Source organism: Antechinus flavipes, chromosome 4, assembly GCF_016432865.1.
Source record: "Antechinus flavipes isolate AdamAnt ecotype Samford, QLD, Australia chromosome 4, AdamAnt_v2, whole genome shotgun sequence".
Lineage (NCBI taxonomy): Eukaryota > Metazoa > Chordata > Mammalia > Dasyuromorphia > Dasyuridae > Antechinus > Antechinus flavipes.
Window position 1 is genome coordinate 74,648,249 of NC_067401.1, and position 16,393 is coordinate 74,664,641.

General features: G+C 35.0%; 1 protein-coding gene across 1 annotated transcript in view; it reads left to right on the forward strand.

Annotated features, from left to right (window-relative positions):
* The window catches only part of LOC127559502 (mitochondrial amidoxime-reducing component 1-like), a 42,736-nt gene extending 27,428 nt beyond the window's left edge, over positions 1–15,308 (forward strand). Inside the window, exons 5-7 of the mRNA XM_051993337.1 lie at positions 4,755–4,816; positions 4,899–4,970; positions 13,221–15,308. Coding sequence (XP_051849297.1) covers positions 4,755–4,816; positions 4,899–4,970; positions 13,221–13,347 — 261 coding nt within the window. The 3' untranslated portion in view covers positions 13,348–15,308. The remainder of the gene's footprint in view (positions 1–4,754; positions 4,817–4,898; positions 4,971–13,220) is intronic.
* Positions 15,309–16,393: the final 1,085 nt, after the last annotated feature.

Genomic DNA, 16,393 nt, shown 5'->3' on the forward strand with positions numbered 1-16,393 from the left:
AATATAATTTTTGGAGAACTATTACAGGATTATAGAACTAGAAGGAACCATAGAAGTAATTTTGTTCAACTACTTCATTTTACTAATGAGGAAGTTGAGCATTAGAACAGTTCTGTAATTTGTCTGAGCTCACACAGGTAGTAAGTATAGAGCTCATTGGCTTGGGCTGACATTAAAACTCAGGACCAATGACTACAGATTCAGCATTCAAGTTTATTGCTCTTCTCATTGTATCTTGCATCCATTCCCCATGATCTTCAAGATAAAACCCAAGGGATGATTTCAGAAAGGCCTGGAGAGACTTACACTAACTGATGCCGAGTAAAATGAACAGGACCAGGAGATCATTATATACTTCAACAATACTATATGATGATCAATTCTGATGGACATGGCCATCCTCAGCAATGAGATGAACCAAATCGGTTCCAATAGAGCAGTAATGCACTGAACCAGCTACACCCAGCGAAAGAACTCTGGGAGATGACTAAGAACCATTACATAGAATTCCCAATCCCTCTATTTTTGTCCACCTACATTTTTGATTTCCTTCACAGGCTAATAATACACTATTTCAAAGTCTGATTCTTTTTGTACAGCAAAATAACTGTTTGGACATGTATACTTATATTGTATTTAATTTATACTTTAACATATTTAACATGTATTGGTCAGCCTGCCATCAGGGGGAAGGGATGGGGGAAGGAGGGGAAAAATTAGAAAAAAGGTTTGGCAATTGTCAATGCTGTAAAATTACTCATGCATATAACTTGTAAATAAAAAGCTATAAAAACAAAACAAAACAAAACAAAACAAAAAAAAATATATTGAAATTAAAAAAAAAAAAAGATAAAACCCAAAGGGTAGCTAGATGTCACAGTGGATAGAGCACCCACCCTAGAGTCAGGAGAACTCGAGTTCAAATCTGATACTTAACACTTTCTAAGTGTATGACCTTGGGCAAGTCACTTAACTCCACTTACCTCAACAGGAAGAAAAAAAAATTAAATCCAGAATCTTTAGCCTAACAAATCACCTGTCTTCCCATCAGCACCTTCAATTCAGTTTCTATAACAAGTGTGCTCCCTTGTGGTCACATTTATATAGCAGGGCTTATTTGTTGCTTGTTTAAGAATGCAATTAGTCCTTGTTCTCTGAGTTTTCAAGGCTTTCTGCAAAATGGTCCTCAGATCTCAATTTTATCTTCTTAGTTCATTTCCCTTACTACTTTTATATATAAGCCATACTGTGCAGCAAAACTGTGTTTATTTATATTTTTTTGTTTTTGCTATTGCTACCTTAACATACCATCCCACCTATCTGACTTTGCCAGTTGAAGTTCTTCTAGGCTTAGTTCTTATTTGGTCCCTCTTCTCAGGGAGCTGATTACTCTAACCAGAAGTGAAAGTGATTACTCTCTGTGCCTCCGTTGTGACACTTATAGTTTAGCTTATATTCTAGTTATTTTTGTATTTAGAAACTAAGTTTTTATAAATCATAAATACTTTTTTTTTTTCTGAAGCAATTGGAGTCAAGTGACTTGCCCAGGGTCGCAAAGCTAGGAAGTGTTAAGTATCTGAGGTCACATTTGAACTCAGGTCCTCCTGACTTCAGGGCTGGTGCTCTATCCACTGCGCCCACCTAGCTGCCTAATCATAAATAATATATATTTATTGGATTATATTTATATAAAATAATAATTATAATAAATAAAAATTTATATTATAAATAGCTGAACTCCCCTACCTGGGTGTAACAGTTGTGTTGGAACACAGGGACTGAGGGTACATGTGACAGATTTATAAAGAGATGTGAAATGATTAATTTTACTCCCCCAAGAAAGGCTAGTTCTTCTGCCTTTATGGAAAAAAGGAAGATTACTCTAACTAGATGGTCATTCCTTTGCTTTCCTTTCTTTAAGAGGAGTATGAGACTAGAATTTTATCTATCAGTTACCAGATATTTTTAATTTAGTGATAGGATGCTTTGGGTTTTATCTAGTTGCTCTGGATAGGAAGCAATCTTATCCTAGACTGGGAAGGTAACAGCTTGATCTTAATCATATTAGCTCCTCTCCGGCTAAATGTTTGTTATAGAAAAGATAATCACAGATAACAGAAAAATATATTTATCATAGCAAGCAATAACACAGAAATAAAGGGAAGTAATTCAGATTAAGGTGATAGATTTTTGTTGTTCAATTTTTTCAGTCATTTCTGAGTCTTCCTGACTCCATTTGTGTTTTTTTGGGCAGTGAACTGGAATGGTTTGCCATTGCATTCTCCAGGTGAGGAAATTGAGACAAACAACGTTAAGTGACTTGCCCAGGGTCACACAGCTAATAAGTGTCTGAGGTCATATTTAAACTAACTTGAGTTCAGGCCCAGTAGATTGAAAGCCGGCCATGCAGCCAAGAAGACCCAGTTCAAGTCCTATCTGTGACTTATACTGGCTAGGTCCACAGGTAAGTAGATTAAGTATTTTAGTCAACCCTTTAACATAGTAAATTACTAAGAAAGTAATTTCTTGAATTGATGGATTTTTCTCTACCAGATATTTCCTATATGAATAAAAACATAGATCCAATCCTTATTCTTATGATTTTTATTAGTTTCTTGCTTCAGCTTTCAGATTTTATGTGAACACATCGCCCTCATGTGGTAAAATCCTATATAGGGCAGATCTTTACTAAATTGTTGCTTTCATGATTCTGGTGTAAGAAGTCAAAAAAAGGAATAATTTTTCTGATTCTATCCCACCTCGCCCCTAGTGTAGCAATATATACATCAGTGTTTATGTATCGTGCACATTAACTCAATTAAGGCCATGTTTTGAGAAAGTATTCTGTCTCATGGTAATAAACCATGGCTTTCAAATTGTTAATAGAAAGATCTATAAAAAGCCAAAAATCCAGGGGAACATTTAAATCGCTTGTAGAATATGGCCTTTGCCCCATCATACTTGAGGGTCACTTGTTTCAGTGATGTCCAACTCTTTGTTACCACATTTGGAGTTTTCTTGGCAAAGATACCATTGCCATTTCCTTCTCTAGTTCATTTTATAGATGTGGGAGTTGAGACAAATGGAATTAGGTGACTTGCTTAGCATCTGAGTCTGAGTGTCTGAGACCAGATTTGAACTCAGGATGATGAGTCTTCTTGACTTCAGGTCCTGGCATTCTATCCACTGAGCCACCTAGCTGCTCTCTCCCTGTCATACTATGTGCATACAGCTCTCATTGCTAATGGACTTTGTAGTGTGTAGCTGTCCTTTTTCTTCCCATTATATTTCTGATTTCTATCTTCTTTATTCTTTCAGCATGTTCACGTCATACCTAATTTTCTTTTTTATTTAATTTTTTGAAGTCTTTGGTTTGACTATAATTATAATAATAGCCAGCATTTTATAGCATTTTTAGGCTTACAAAAATGTTACATAGCTTACTTTTGAAATATTCTTTTTATGCTTTCTTTTTCCTTTCTTAGAAAGCCTTCCCTTGTAACAAAAATTTTTTAAAAAGAAAACAAAAGCAGTTCAGCAGAACTATTGAAAACATGGACTATATCTGAAATTGAATATAAAATTCCATACCTGTAGGTATGGAATTCTCCTACAATGGAGAGAGGAAGGTTAATTTTCACATCTCCCCCAGCCCCAAATTTTATCATTGTAATTACATAGCTTTAATTTTCATTTTGTCATTCCTTCTACTTACATCTATGTAGTTGTTTTCCTACCTCTTTTTATTTTGCACTTCAGTTTGCATCAGTTTGTATGTCTTCTTTCTTTGAATTCTTCATTGTGATATTTCTTTTAGTGACATAATATTTTATTAAATTTTTGAGGCACAATTTGTTCAATCATTTCCCAACTGATGGGCATCTAACTTTTTCCAGTTCTTTATTATCACAAAAATATTATAATTAACTTTAGGAGATCATTTAGTCCAAGATGAGAAAACTGAGGCTCAGAAAAAGTAAATGATTTGCCAACATTCATATAGGAAACAAGCATTTATTAAATACCTATGCCATATAGTCATAGCTAATTCTAAGGAGGTGAGTTTTGTCAGGTTTTGGACATACAGGAGGCAAAGTAAAAGGAGGGAGAAAACATTCCAGTTAGGTAGGGAAGAGTGGCATATAACAAAGTCAGGGCAAGGAGAATAAAACTATTGATATATTCTATTCTCCCAGGAAAGGCAGTTTGTTAATACTGAAAAGAATTTTGAATTAAACATTAAGAACCCTAAGTTCTAAGTATTATCTAAGCACTGAATTCTTTGCTTATTATGTCTGTAATCATGGACAAATCTGTTACCCTTTAAAAAAATTTGTTACCCTTTTTTTCCTCTAGGTAATTGGGATTCAGTGACTTGTCTAGGGTCACATAGCTAGGATGTGTTAAGTGTCAGAGGCCAGATTTGAACCCATGTCCTCCTGACTTCAGGGCTGGTGCTCTATCTACTGCACCATCTAGTTATCTTTTTTGAACCTCAATTTTCTCATCTGTAAAAGGGGCATAATAATATTTGCACCCATAGAATTGCTTCAAGGATCAAATGAAGATACTGTATATGAAATGCTTTGTAATTATAAAAATTATATAATGCAGAAGTAAGTTGTAGCTGGTGTTTACATTATATTTTTGTTGTGACTTTGTGCTAAATAATTTAGAAGCAATTTTTGTACTGGGTTTTCAAGACAAATACTTTAGGAATGATGCCATAAATGGGAATTTTGCTTAATTTTTAGGATTCTTGGAATGAAATACTCATTGGTGATGTGGAGATGAAGAGAATAATGGCTTGTGGCCGGTAAGTGTTATACATCCATTGGAAAAAATGATACTATCTCTTATTTCCAATTATAATCTAATGCTTGCTGTCTTTTATTTAGATGCATTTTAACAACTGTAGATCCAGACACTGGCATTATGAGTAGGAAAGAACCATTGGAAACCCTACGAAGGTATGACAAAACTGAAAGTGTTCTAACTCTTAGATTTATGTATCCAGAACAGATAATACCTAATGCTTACAATCACAAGAGTTTTGATTTTAAATGGATCCTAGGGACTAATTAGGGTTACCCTTTAATTTTTTAGATGAGAAAACCAGACCTGAATAAGTGAATAATAATGATAATAATAATAACAATAACTGACTTTTATATATTACATTATGGTTTACAAAACCTTTAGATACAATACTTCACAAGAAGTGAATTGGCCAGGGTTACATATATAGTAGTAGAGCCAGATTTTAAACCCAGGTTTTCAGACTCCAAATCTCTCTTTTTCTTTCCTCATCTCACCACTGCCCTCTCCTCATCTCACCTCTCTTCTCTTCTCCTCCCTTCTCCTTTCCTCAATAGAAAACTGTATTGCTTCCATTTGAATTATCTTAGAAGATCTCACACAGGGCAAGTACTCATAAGTTGGTCAGAAAAAGTGATACAAGAACACTCTCAAAATCTCTCTTAAGAACTTTAGTATCCATTGTATGACATAAGAGACACTATTACAGGACCACTCAGCATGATGTGCCTTCATCAAGAGAGTTGCTGTGCTCTATGAGCAAAGCAGAATTGAAATAACTCAGAAAAAAATGCGAGATAAGCAAAGTTAGAGAAGTTACCTCAAATGTTCCTAGGGATTATTTATGTCCTCTCTGTGGCAGAGCATTCCACACTCATATTGGTCTGATCAGTCATAGTCAGACACATTAACTTGACTCTGACATGGTGATGTCCTTTTGATCTTCTTCAAGAACAAAGGATAACATCCAACCAACCTCCTCTTCTTCTTCCTCCTCCTCCTCCTCCTTCTCTTCCTTTTTCTCCCCTTCCTTCTCTTCCTCATTTTCCTCTCTCTCCTTTTCCTCCTCCTCCTCTTTCTCCTCCTCCTTTTCCTTTTTCTTCCTCTTTCTCTTCTTCCTCCTTTTTTTCTTCTTCCTTCTGTCCTCTTCCTTTTTCTTCTTCACCACTTCCTCCTTCTCCTATTACAATTACTACCACTACTGTTACTTTTTTCCTCCTCCTCTTCTTCCTTTTTCTCCTCTTCTTTTTCTTTCCCTCTTCCTCCTATTACTACTACTACCATCACTACTGCCACCACCACTACCACCACCACCTACTACTACTACTACTACTTCTCTTCCTTCTTCTCCTTTTCCTCCTCTTTCTCTTCATCCTTCTTGACCTTCTCCTCTTTCTTCTTTTCATCCTCCTCCTTTTCATCCTTGTCTTTCTCCTTCTCTAAATCTTTATCCATTGTAGATGCCTCTATTATGTGACTCTCTTAAAGGGTCTCAGCAACAAGAATCCTTTAAACAGAAAATTCCTGCCTCCTTCACATTGTTCTTCCTGATGGAATGGATGAATCACTGAAGTCACTTTGGAGACTCACTGTTGTTCCATTTAAATGTTACCTCCTTTCCTCTTCTCAGTTGGTGCATGATCTTGTACCTTCACTCAGTCACCTTCACTCACTAGAGTGAGAAAGTTCACTTTGATGCTCTTAGCTCTATGACTCCTAGAGCCCTCTGTGAAATCTCCCTATGTTTTCTGCTCTTCCTCCATTTGTGTTGGAAGGAGATAATTGAATCCAGGCACAAAGGTAAATGCAATAAGAATGTGCAACCAGGAGCTGATGCCCTTGTGCTGATCTATTACAAGAGTTCATATATTTCAACAATCTGGGCCTAATTCCTGTAATGCTCCTTGAGACAGCATAGTCAAGCTAGGTGTCTCTCTCTTATCTCTTCCTGAGATTTAAATTGTCATAAGTGTAATTTATATACTCCCCTAAGACAGGTGGTCATAAATTGGGGGGGGGGGGAAGGCCCTGTAGGCGCACATAAATTATGGAGAAGCTAAGTCAACATTAGAGTTAGAAAATAGACTCTCTGTTTTTGCAGCAGGGAGCCATTTGCTCGAGCCCTTTATATCTGAGTTATTTAGGAAATGATGCTTTCAGACTCCCCTATCTGAACTGGCTAGCCTCTCTTCTTGACAACAGGAATTGGGGTTTGTTAGCAAGTGATATCTTGTGGGCAAAGCATTAAGAATGTAAGAAGTAGTCATGGCTAGCTGATTTTTATGGATTAAGGAAGCTGAATGACTGTGGGTGAGGTAATAGCAGAATTAGTGATAGAGATAGTAATAGAGAATAGGATGACTGGGAGAAAGTAAACACTAGCACATGATGCGTTGAGTTTTAGCTCTTTCCCCACTTCAGTGAAGCAGATACCTAAGCCCACATGATCCAATCCTCTTCCTAGCTAAGCTACTTCTGTAGAAGCAGTGGGAAAGAGTGCAAAGGCTTCAGCTGCCCTGAAAGATCAGCTGGGCAGAGCTTTCCCACCATCCTTCAGTTTTTCTCAACTGTGTGCTTGTTCAAACTGGACTATCCTCCCTCCAGAATTAGTACCTTTATTGTAGTCCCCTAGATTCGGGGAATAACTGAGAGCTCTAAGCAGCATTTACTAGGGCTTTCTGGGAAGATGAGGCAACAGAAGCAGCAATTCTCATTAGTAGTAAAGAATACCCAATTCTCTGTGATTCTAAGTTACAGAATATTTGCTGATCTGCACTGGAAAAAAGGAGTTTCTTAAGTATAGTGCTCTACCAATGAAATTACAGAGCCAATCAAAAAATACAGAATAGGACTAATTGTGTGTTGGCTGGAGACATTAGGGGTTGAGTTGGTGAATCCAGATTGACTTTTTGGCAGTGAGAAGAGAGAGGTGAAGATTCTAAGAAGTCAAACTTTTTTTAAATGAATGACTGACTTTATTAAAAATCCAAGCTATTTCCTAGCAAGTATTCTCCACTGAGGCTTTAAGAAGAAGCTGTGTAAAGCATGACAAACTGGAGAGAAGTTGCTGGTTTGTTCATTTGTAACTATACAACTGCAAGGACAAGACTAGAAGGAGTACTCTCCTTATCACGCAGATGTAGAAACCAAAAGAATGGCATTTAGAGGTTTTTAAGGGTTGCAAAACATTTTCTAAAATGTCATATCATTTGATCCTCACAGCAACTCTGGGAAGTAGATACTATTGTATGTTATTCCCATTTTATAAATGATATTCTCATTTTATAAATGAAGAATCTGAAGGCAACATTGGTGATGCAATTTATCTAGAATCATACAATTAGGAAGTGGCTGAGGCTGGATTTGAATTCATACATTACTGTTTCCAGGTCCAGTACTCTGCTAACTAGTTAGTGAAGTGATTTTTCTTGTTATTCACATAGTGGAAATGTCAGAATTAGAACTCAGATCTCCTAACTATTAGTAGTATTCTCTTAAAAAAAAACTTCAATAAGGAGATCTCAAAGTTAGCAGAATTTGACTGTTGTGATAATCCTAAAACAGGAACTTTTAAGCAACAGGGACTCTGTCTCTGAGAGTAGGCCCCCAAATGATAGATGCCTAGAATATCCTGGCTTAGCCATCCTACTGACAGGTGATGCAGACCAGAAGGGCTCCCAGCCCCATAGGCTCTTCAGGATCATAACAGAAAAATATTGTTGGGCTGTGATATTATCATGAAACAGATTAGGTAGGCTGAGTTAATTGATCATGGTTTATGGAATTTATTCACATAAGGTAGCTTTGGGATATAGTTAATTAGTTTTCTCATTCAAGTTTTTAAATTTGAAGAAAAAAATTAGGAATAAGCTGTTGTAATACTCCTCCCTCTCTTCATTCCCCCTCCCTATCCACTATCTTGAAGGATTTAGTCACGGGGTTTGAATGTTTGGTTTGTTGACCCAACCTCTATGGTGAAATAGAGTTATTGCTATGTATAAACAATTTCCTTTAAGAAAGTGGATTTGGGTTTGAATTGGAGTGAAAACTGAAGGAAAGAATTTCACTCTTTTTGTTTCTCACCCCTCCCTCACTGTTTCTTTCTCTGCCTTTCTTTATGTTTACCTCCCTTCTTACCCCTCTCTCTCTATCTTTTATCTGTCTCTTTTCCAATCTTTCTTTCCCTTTCTCTTGTTATATCAGTTGTACTGGAGCCCTCTCATTCTCCCTCTTTCTCCAATATAGGTTTTTGTAATGTTTAATGTCATTAATTTATTCATTCAATGGCTATTTGTTAAACATATGGCACTGTACAAGAGAAACTGTTGGGGATACGAAGATGTTCAAGGCACTGTCTGTATTTAAGCAGTTTATAGTTCATTAGGGAAGATAAATTTGGGGAACAGCAATACAAGGGAACTAGTGATAAGTGCCATCTGACTGATGTAAAGTGATATGGAAATTCAGAGGAGGCAGAATTTGCTTCCAGTTGAAGTGAAAGGCTTTATGCAGGTAGTGATATTTGATCTAGGTTTTTAAAGATGGGTAATTTAGATGGAAATTGACTGGAAAGATTGAATGAATAATATAGTTGGAGACTGGATGGAGATTGGCTATCATGGGAATAATTTGAAGTTGCTGCAGCGCGAACATGTAAAGTATATTAGGGCAAAGCAAAACAAATAGCCCACTTTACTTGGAAGTACCCATTGTGTAAGGGAATGGAAGTTCTAAAAGATAGGTCTATTAAAATAAAGTGGAGCCAAATTGGGGAAGATTTGACTACTAAACCCTCTTGAATGGGTTTAGAGACAATGAGACTTCACCTGTTAGATGGACAGTATGTTCATTAGAACACAGCCTTACCAATTCTTACTAATCTCTTCCTGCTATTAGTTAATTTCTTTAATATTTTTCTACCTGAGGGCAGCTAGTTGGTGTAGTGAATAGAGCACCAGCCCTAAAATCAGGAGGACCTGAATTCAAATTTGACTTCAGACACTTAACACTTCCTGGCTGTGTGACCCTGGGCAAGTCACTTAATCCCAATTGCCGCAGCAAAAAACTAAACCAACAAACAAAAACAACAAAAAAAAATATTTTTCTACCTGGGTTCTAAGGAAATCAGGAAGTACATTCTGGTATTTCCTTTTGAATCAATGGAAATGCAAAATCTCATATTAATTAATTAGTTCTGAGTATCCATTTCATTTTATAAAGAGACATCATTGCCTTCCCCCTTCCCCTGCCCTGGCACAAACTTAACAGTGTTGCTGCCTTTATAGTTAATTACGATAGCAAATAAGAATACCAAGACACAATTAAGTATTTATAATGTACATGCAAGAGGTTAAATTTACAGACAGAATCACCTCTATGGTCTTCAGGATCCAAGGAAAGAGATATGAAATGAAATATCTTCACTCATGTTGCCAAATTAAATCCTATGCAACTCTGGAAATAGTCCTCTAAGAATACTCATTCAGGTCTGAGGAATTCTCTTTAACATTTCACTTTAGAATTAAACTCTTTTCTTGTCTTCTCTCAGTCTCTTCCCAGATAACTATGCTTAACCCCCTCAATCCCAGTCTCTCACATAGATAGTTAAATCCCCTTAGTTTCAATCATTCACAAATTGACAGCTAACTTTTAGTCCTCTCTTGGAGTTTCACAGATGATAGTTAACTCCATCTTTTTCTTTTCCCTGGGGAAACAGCTTAATTTCTCCACAATATAGGCTCCTACAATTTCATTTAGCTATGAATTCCCTCATATTCTTTTACTTCTTTTTGATCCTTTTAAATAGTTTTTTCCCCAATTACATACAAAGACAAGTTTTAAACATTCTTTTTATATATAAGATTTTGAGTTTAAAATTTTCTCCCTTTTTCTCTTCCCTCACCCTTCCCTAAAATGGAAAACAATTTGATATAGGTTATATATGTACAATCATGTAAAACATATTTCCATATTAGTCATGTGGTAAAAGAAGAAATAGGAGAAAAGGGAGAAAAAAGCATACAAAAAAGAAAGTGAAATGCCTCAATTTGTATGCAGAGTCCATTAGTTTTTTTTTTTTTTTTTTTTTTTTTTTTTTTTTTTTATGGATGTGGAGAGTATTTTCCATCATGAGTCTTTGAATATGTCCTGGATTATTATATTGTTGAAAAGAGCTAAGTCAGTCATAGTTGATCATTACACAAAGTTGCTGTTAATGTGTACAATGTTTTCTTGGTTCTGCTCACTTCACTTTGCATCAATGCATGTGAATCTTTCCAGGTTTTTCTGAAATTCACTTGCTCATCATTTCTTATAGCATAATAGTATTCCATTATTATTTATATACCACAACTCATTTAATCATTTCCCATCTGAGGGGCATCTTCTCAATTTTCAATTTTTTGCTACCACAAGAAAGTTGCTATAAATATTTTTGTACATGGTTTTAATTTTTTACATTATGATCTTTTTGGGATACAGATCTTGATTATATTGTTGCATCAAAAGGTATACACAGTTTGATTATCTTTTGGCTATAGTTCCAAATTGCTCTTCAGATCACAACTCTACCAACAGTGTTTTAGGGACCCCTTTTTCTCACATCTTTATCATTTTCCCTTTTTGGCATACTAGCCAATCTGATAATTGTAAGTTGTTTACTTACATTTCTCTAATCAATGATGATTTAAAGCATTTCTTCATATGACTATAGATAGCTTTGCTTTCTTCATCCCACAACTGTCTTTTCTTATCTTTTGGTCATTTATCAATTGAGGAATGATGTATTCTTTTTTATGATTTGTATTCTTAAAAATTTGACTCAATTCTCTATGTATTTGAAAAATAAGGCCTTTATCAGAGACATTTGCTGTAAAAAGTGTTCCAAGCTTTCCTCTTTCCTTCTAATTTTGGTTGCATCTGTTTTGTTTGTGAAAAATTTAATGTAATCAAAATTATCCTTTTTATGTCTTGCTTTCTATTTTTTATTTGGTCATAAATTCTTCCCTTCTCCATAGATGCAACAGATAAACTACTTACTGGTCTCCTAATCTGCTCATGATATCACCCTTTATGTTTAAATCATCTATCTCTTTCCTCTGAAAGACACAATAATAAAAGCCATAGTTTCTGCAGAAAGATCTGTTGAAGGTGGTATAACATTTCTACCCATAGTCAATGTTTATGTCTCTGTAACAAAACATTCTGTGAACATCAAATTCATATGAATAGTAAATGTAACACAATGGGGAATACCAGTTGATAGACTACTTCCTTGGCTGTCAAAAATATATACAAAACACAATACATTTGGACATTGTAACAGTATGTGTATAATAGGGTTGGAGATAACAATGTTCATGTAGACTGTGTGGGGTGTGGTGAATTATTCTAGTCAACAACCAAATCAATCACCAATTTCTCTCTCACTGACTCATTTTCTTATAAATACTAAGGTCATAAGGCAATCAAGGAATTTATTCACAAATTTCCCCATAAATTGAAGATTCACAAATTTCTCCATAAATAGAGATGCACAATTTCTCTTGTTAATTATTCAATTATCTACCCATTTTGTAAACAAATCAAAGAAACCTTTTTTTTCTCCTAAGTTTTCATTCATCTTAACATAAAACCTTATTCTTATAGGCTTTGACAAACATTGGTGTTACTAGCTAAGCAATTTATTAACAGTGTAACAAATAATAAAAATATAATATTTAAATATTTCAGCAATGTATTAGTTGAGAAAAATCATAGCTAGACTATCTCCAAGTATAAACTGCAACTACTACTTTCTCAACAGACATCAGAACTAGAAGTTTATCATTCAGGGCTCTCAGGATGAAAATTAAAAGCTCTCCAGATTTCTCTTCAGAATATCTTCATCACAGGATAAAAATTAAACTCATTTCTTTCAAAATATTTTTTCAATCTATCTCAAAGATGACAGTTAACTCGGTCAACTTCTCAGTAAAGAAATTCTCTTAGTCCTTTCTCTCTTAGCCATCATAGTTAAATTTTTCCAGATGACAATTAAAATTTTTCTCCCCAGTACTCTGTTCCCTTAGATAGAGTAATAATATTATCATTTAGTGATGGGGAATTCCCCCAGTGTAACACTGGTAATAATGATAATAATAATAGCAATATATGTCTATGTATATGAATATGTAATGTATATGTTATTATAGTAATATATAGCATAATAAATATACTTGTAACTTTTTGGCAATTTCTCAACAAATATTGTATAAAATTGCATATTATACAAAAGCTACACTTAACCACAAAGAAAACAGTCATTCTAGAATGTCAAGAGGATCCATGGTACTATCTAAGAGAACTGATTTCAGGAATGTCCACTTCATCTGTGATTCAAAATAATCTTTTTCTCTTTGCAGTTATCGACAGTGTGATCCCGCTGACCAAAAGATATATGGCAAGTCACCTCTCTTTGGACAGTATTATGTCCTGGAAGATCCAGGAACAATCAAAGTGGGAGATCCAGTGTACCTCTTAGACCAGTGACAGCATCATCTCTTTATGGGACAAATCCTTTTTTGCATATTTTCTGGGAAATAATCCCTTTAAGAACAGTTTTTAGAAATTAACATACTCACTATCTCTTCTGATATGTGTCCTCCAGTTTTCATCTTTTAGGCCTCCATGTGTGACTTCCAGTATCCCAGAGAACTAAAAGAAGATATGAGTTCTTAATGCTGCTAGAACTTCTGGGAGTCACTCAAAGGATAAGATGGGCTTTTCTGATAATTATTCTCTTTTAAGTGGGAGCATCTGGATGGGTGTATTGGGGTGGGTAATAAAAAAGAACAAAGCACTCTCTTAGGTCTTTGTGTTGAGGAGAGAAGAATGAGCTGCAGCAATGATCAGTTTACTCTCATATCACCACTAACTATGAGAGAAATTAGAAACTAACTAGAGAAAAAAAGGAAAGAAAAAAGATAGCAAGATAAAAAGAACAGAAAATACTTTGGAGGGTGTATTTTGTTGTTGTTCAAACATATCCAATTCTTCATGACTTCATTTGGGGTTTTCTTGGCAAAGATACTGGAGTGGTTTGTCATTTCCTTCTCCAACTCATTTTACAGATGAGGAAAGTGAGGTAATCAGGCTAAGTGACTTGCCCAGGGTCACATGGCTGGTAAGTGTCTGAGGCCAGATTTGAATTTAGGAAGATGTCTTCTTGACTCCCGCCCAGCTCTCTATTCACTCTACCACCTAGTTTAAATCTCTATTTCAGAAAAGTTGAGTAACAATTAAAACACTCCCCAAAGAGACACTAAAATTCTTCCTTATCTTCTTTAGAAAGCCAATGCGACATAATAAAGTAACTCTCATACTCAGGAGTTCATATCCTGCCTCTACATTTACTTATTTACTTGTGTGACCATGGGTAAGTCAATGAACTATTGTGAACTTTAATTTCCCTTTTGTAAAATGGGGATAATAATGTCTAGAGTACCTACCTCATGGAATCTGAGGATTAAATGAGATAATATATGTGAAGCACTTTGGAAAATTTAAGGTGCCATGTGACTGGATGATGATGAGGAGGATGATGATGACTTGGAGCTTTTAAAAAGATACAAATTGGCTACCCCTACACGAGCCTGGCATAATTGCCTTTTTAGATAGAGTTGGTTAGGATTTAAATGATGTATCCTTGCCTTGGATTCTGCCATCTCTGGACTAGATGATAACTGCATGACAATTAAATAGAAGTCACTAGCTATTAAATTTCCCCAAGGGTCAGGATAAACTTTAAAGTACATTTTGATGTGTAATTTTAAGGCTTTAACCCCTTTTAAGCTTCATTACTTGATTGGTCAGTGCCCAGAGAAATGAGGATGTCCTTACATTTTTGTGGACCTGATAAATGGGGAACCTTCTAGGGGATGGTAGGTGAGCTTGGGATGTCTAAAGAACTAGAAGATCGTCCATGTGTGATTTTGGTCATTTTGTCCCTGGAGAATTGAAAAAAGAGGAGTGATAAGTCAGAATCTTAATTTAGAATGTTACCTGCTGTGGGAAGGTTGAATATTGGTCTAACCTGCTAAAGTTGATCTAAACCAATGTCATAAAAGTATGGATGGTTTGTAAGCAAATTTCACAGGCTCTTTTCTTAAGCTAGTTGTGCAGCTGTGGAAGGTCTTGTCATCAGATCTGCAGTGTTAAAAAGTTAATACTGAAAGGCTCTGAAGTTTGGGTAACAGAAATAGAATATGGTAATGTGATTTTAAGATGAGCAACTACTGAAGAAACTTTTAAAGGCAGCAAGAAGAGACCTTGTTATTTTGTTTATAAACAGAGAAATGTCTAATTTTTCTACTGATTTATTTACAGTTCTTAAATTGTATATCTTTATATCTAATTTTATATCCTGTATATCTCATTTTCTTTCTTTGTAGCAGGAATTTGATTAAAATTTTAAAACTATGAATAAATGGAAATGACTTTCCTTGTTAAAACTTTCTCTTCCTGTTCTCCTCCTTCCACTTCCTGGCAAGAAGTCTAACCTTGTGAACACAGTTGATTTTTTTTTTCTTTTTAAATAATTTATGTTTTTCTAATTGCATGACAAATTTTAATTTAAATTTTTAATAATAGATTTTTATTTTCAAAATACATGCAAAGATAATTTTCAACATTCACCTTTTTAGAATTAGTGAAAAAAAAATAAAGAGAATAGTAGCTTAGCAGTACCAAACCTAAAACTATATTATAAAGCAGCAGTCATCAAAACCATTTGGCACTGGTTAAGAAATAGAGTGATAGATCAGTGGAATAGATACACATGACACATTAATCAAAAGGCCTATAGTAATCAAGTATTTGATAAACCCTCAAACCCCAGCTTCTGGAATAAGAACTCATTATTTGACAAAAATTCCTGGGAAAACTGGAAAATAATGTCTGAAACTCAGCATAGACCTACATCTAATACTCCATATTAAAATGAAGCCAAAATGGGTACATGATTTGGGCATTAAGGATGATACTATAAAGAAATTAGGAGAGCAAGGGATGATTTATCTATCAGATCTTTGGAGAAGGGAGGAATTTGTGACCAAAGAAGAACTAGAGAACATTATAAAAGGCAAAATGGACAGCTTTGATTACATCAAATTAAAAAGTTTTTGCACAAGCAAAACCAACAGAAACAAAATTAAAAGGGAAGTATAAAGCTGGAAAAAATTTCTGATGTAGATCTCATTTCTAAAATATATAAAGAACTGTGTCAAATTTATAAGAATAAAAGTCATTCCCCAATTGATAAATGATCAAATGATATAAACAGTTTTCAAATGATGAAATGAAAGCCTTCAATAACCATATGAAAAAATGCTCTAAATCACTATTGATTAGAGAAATGTGAATTAAAGCAACTTTGAGGTATCACCTTATACCTCTCAAATTGGCTAAAATGACAGGAAAAGGTAATGAAAATATGGAGGGGATGTGGGAAAACTGGGACACTAATGCATTGTTGGTGGAGTTGTGAAATGACCCAACCATTCTGGTGAGCAATATGGAACTATTCCTAAAGGGCTAT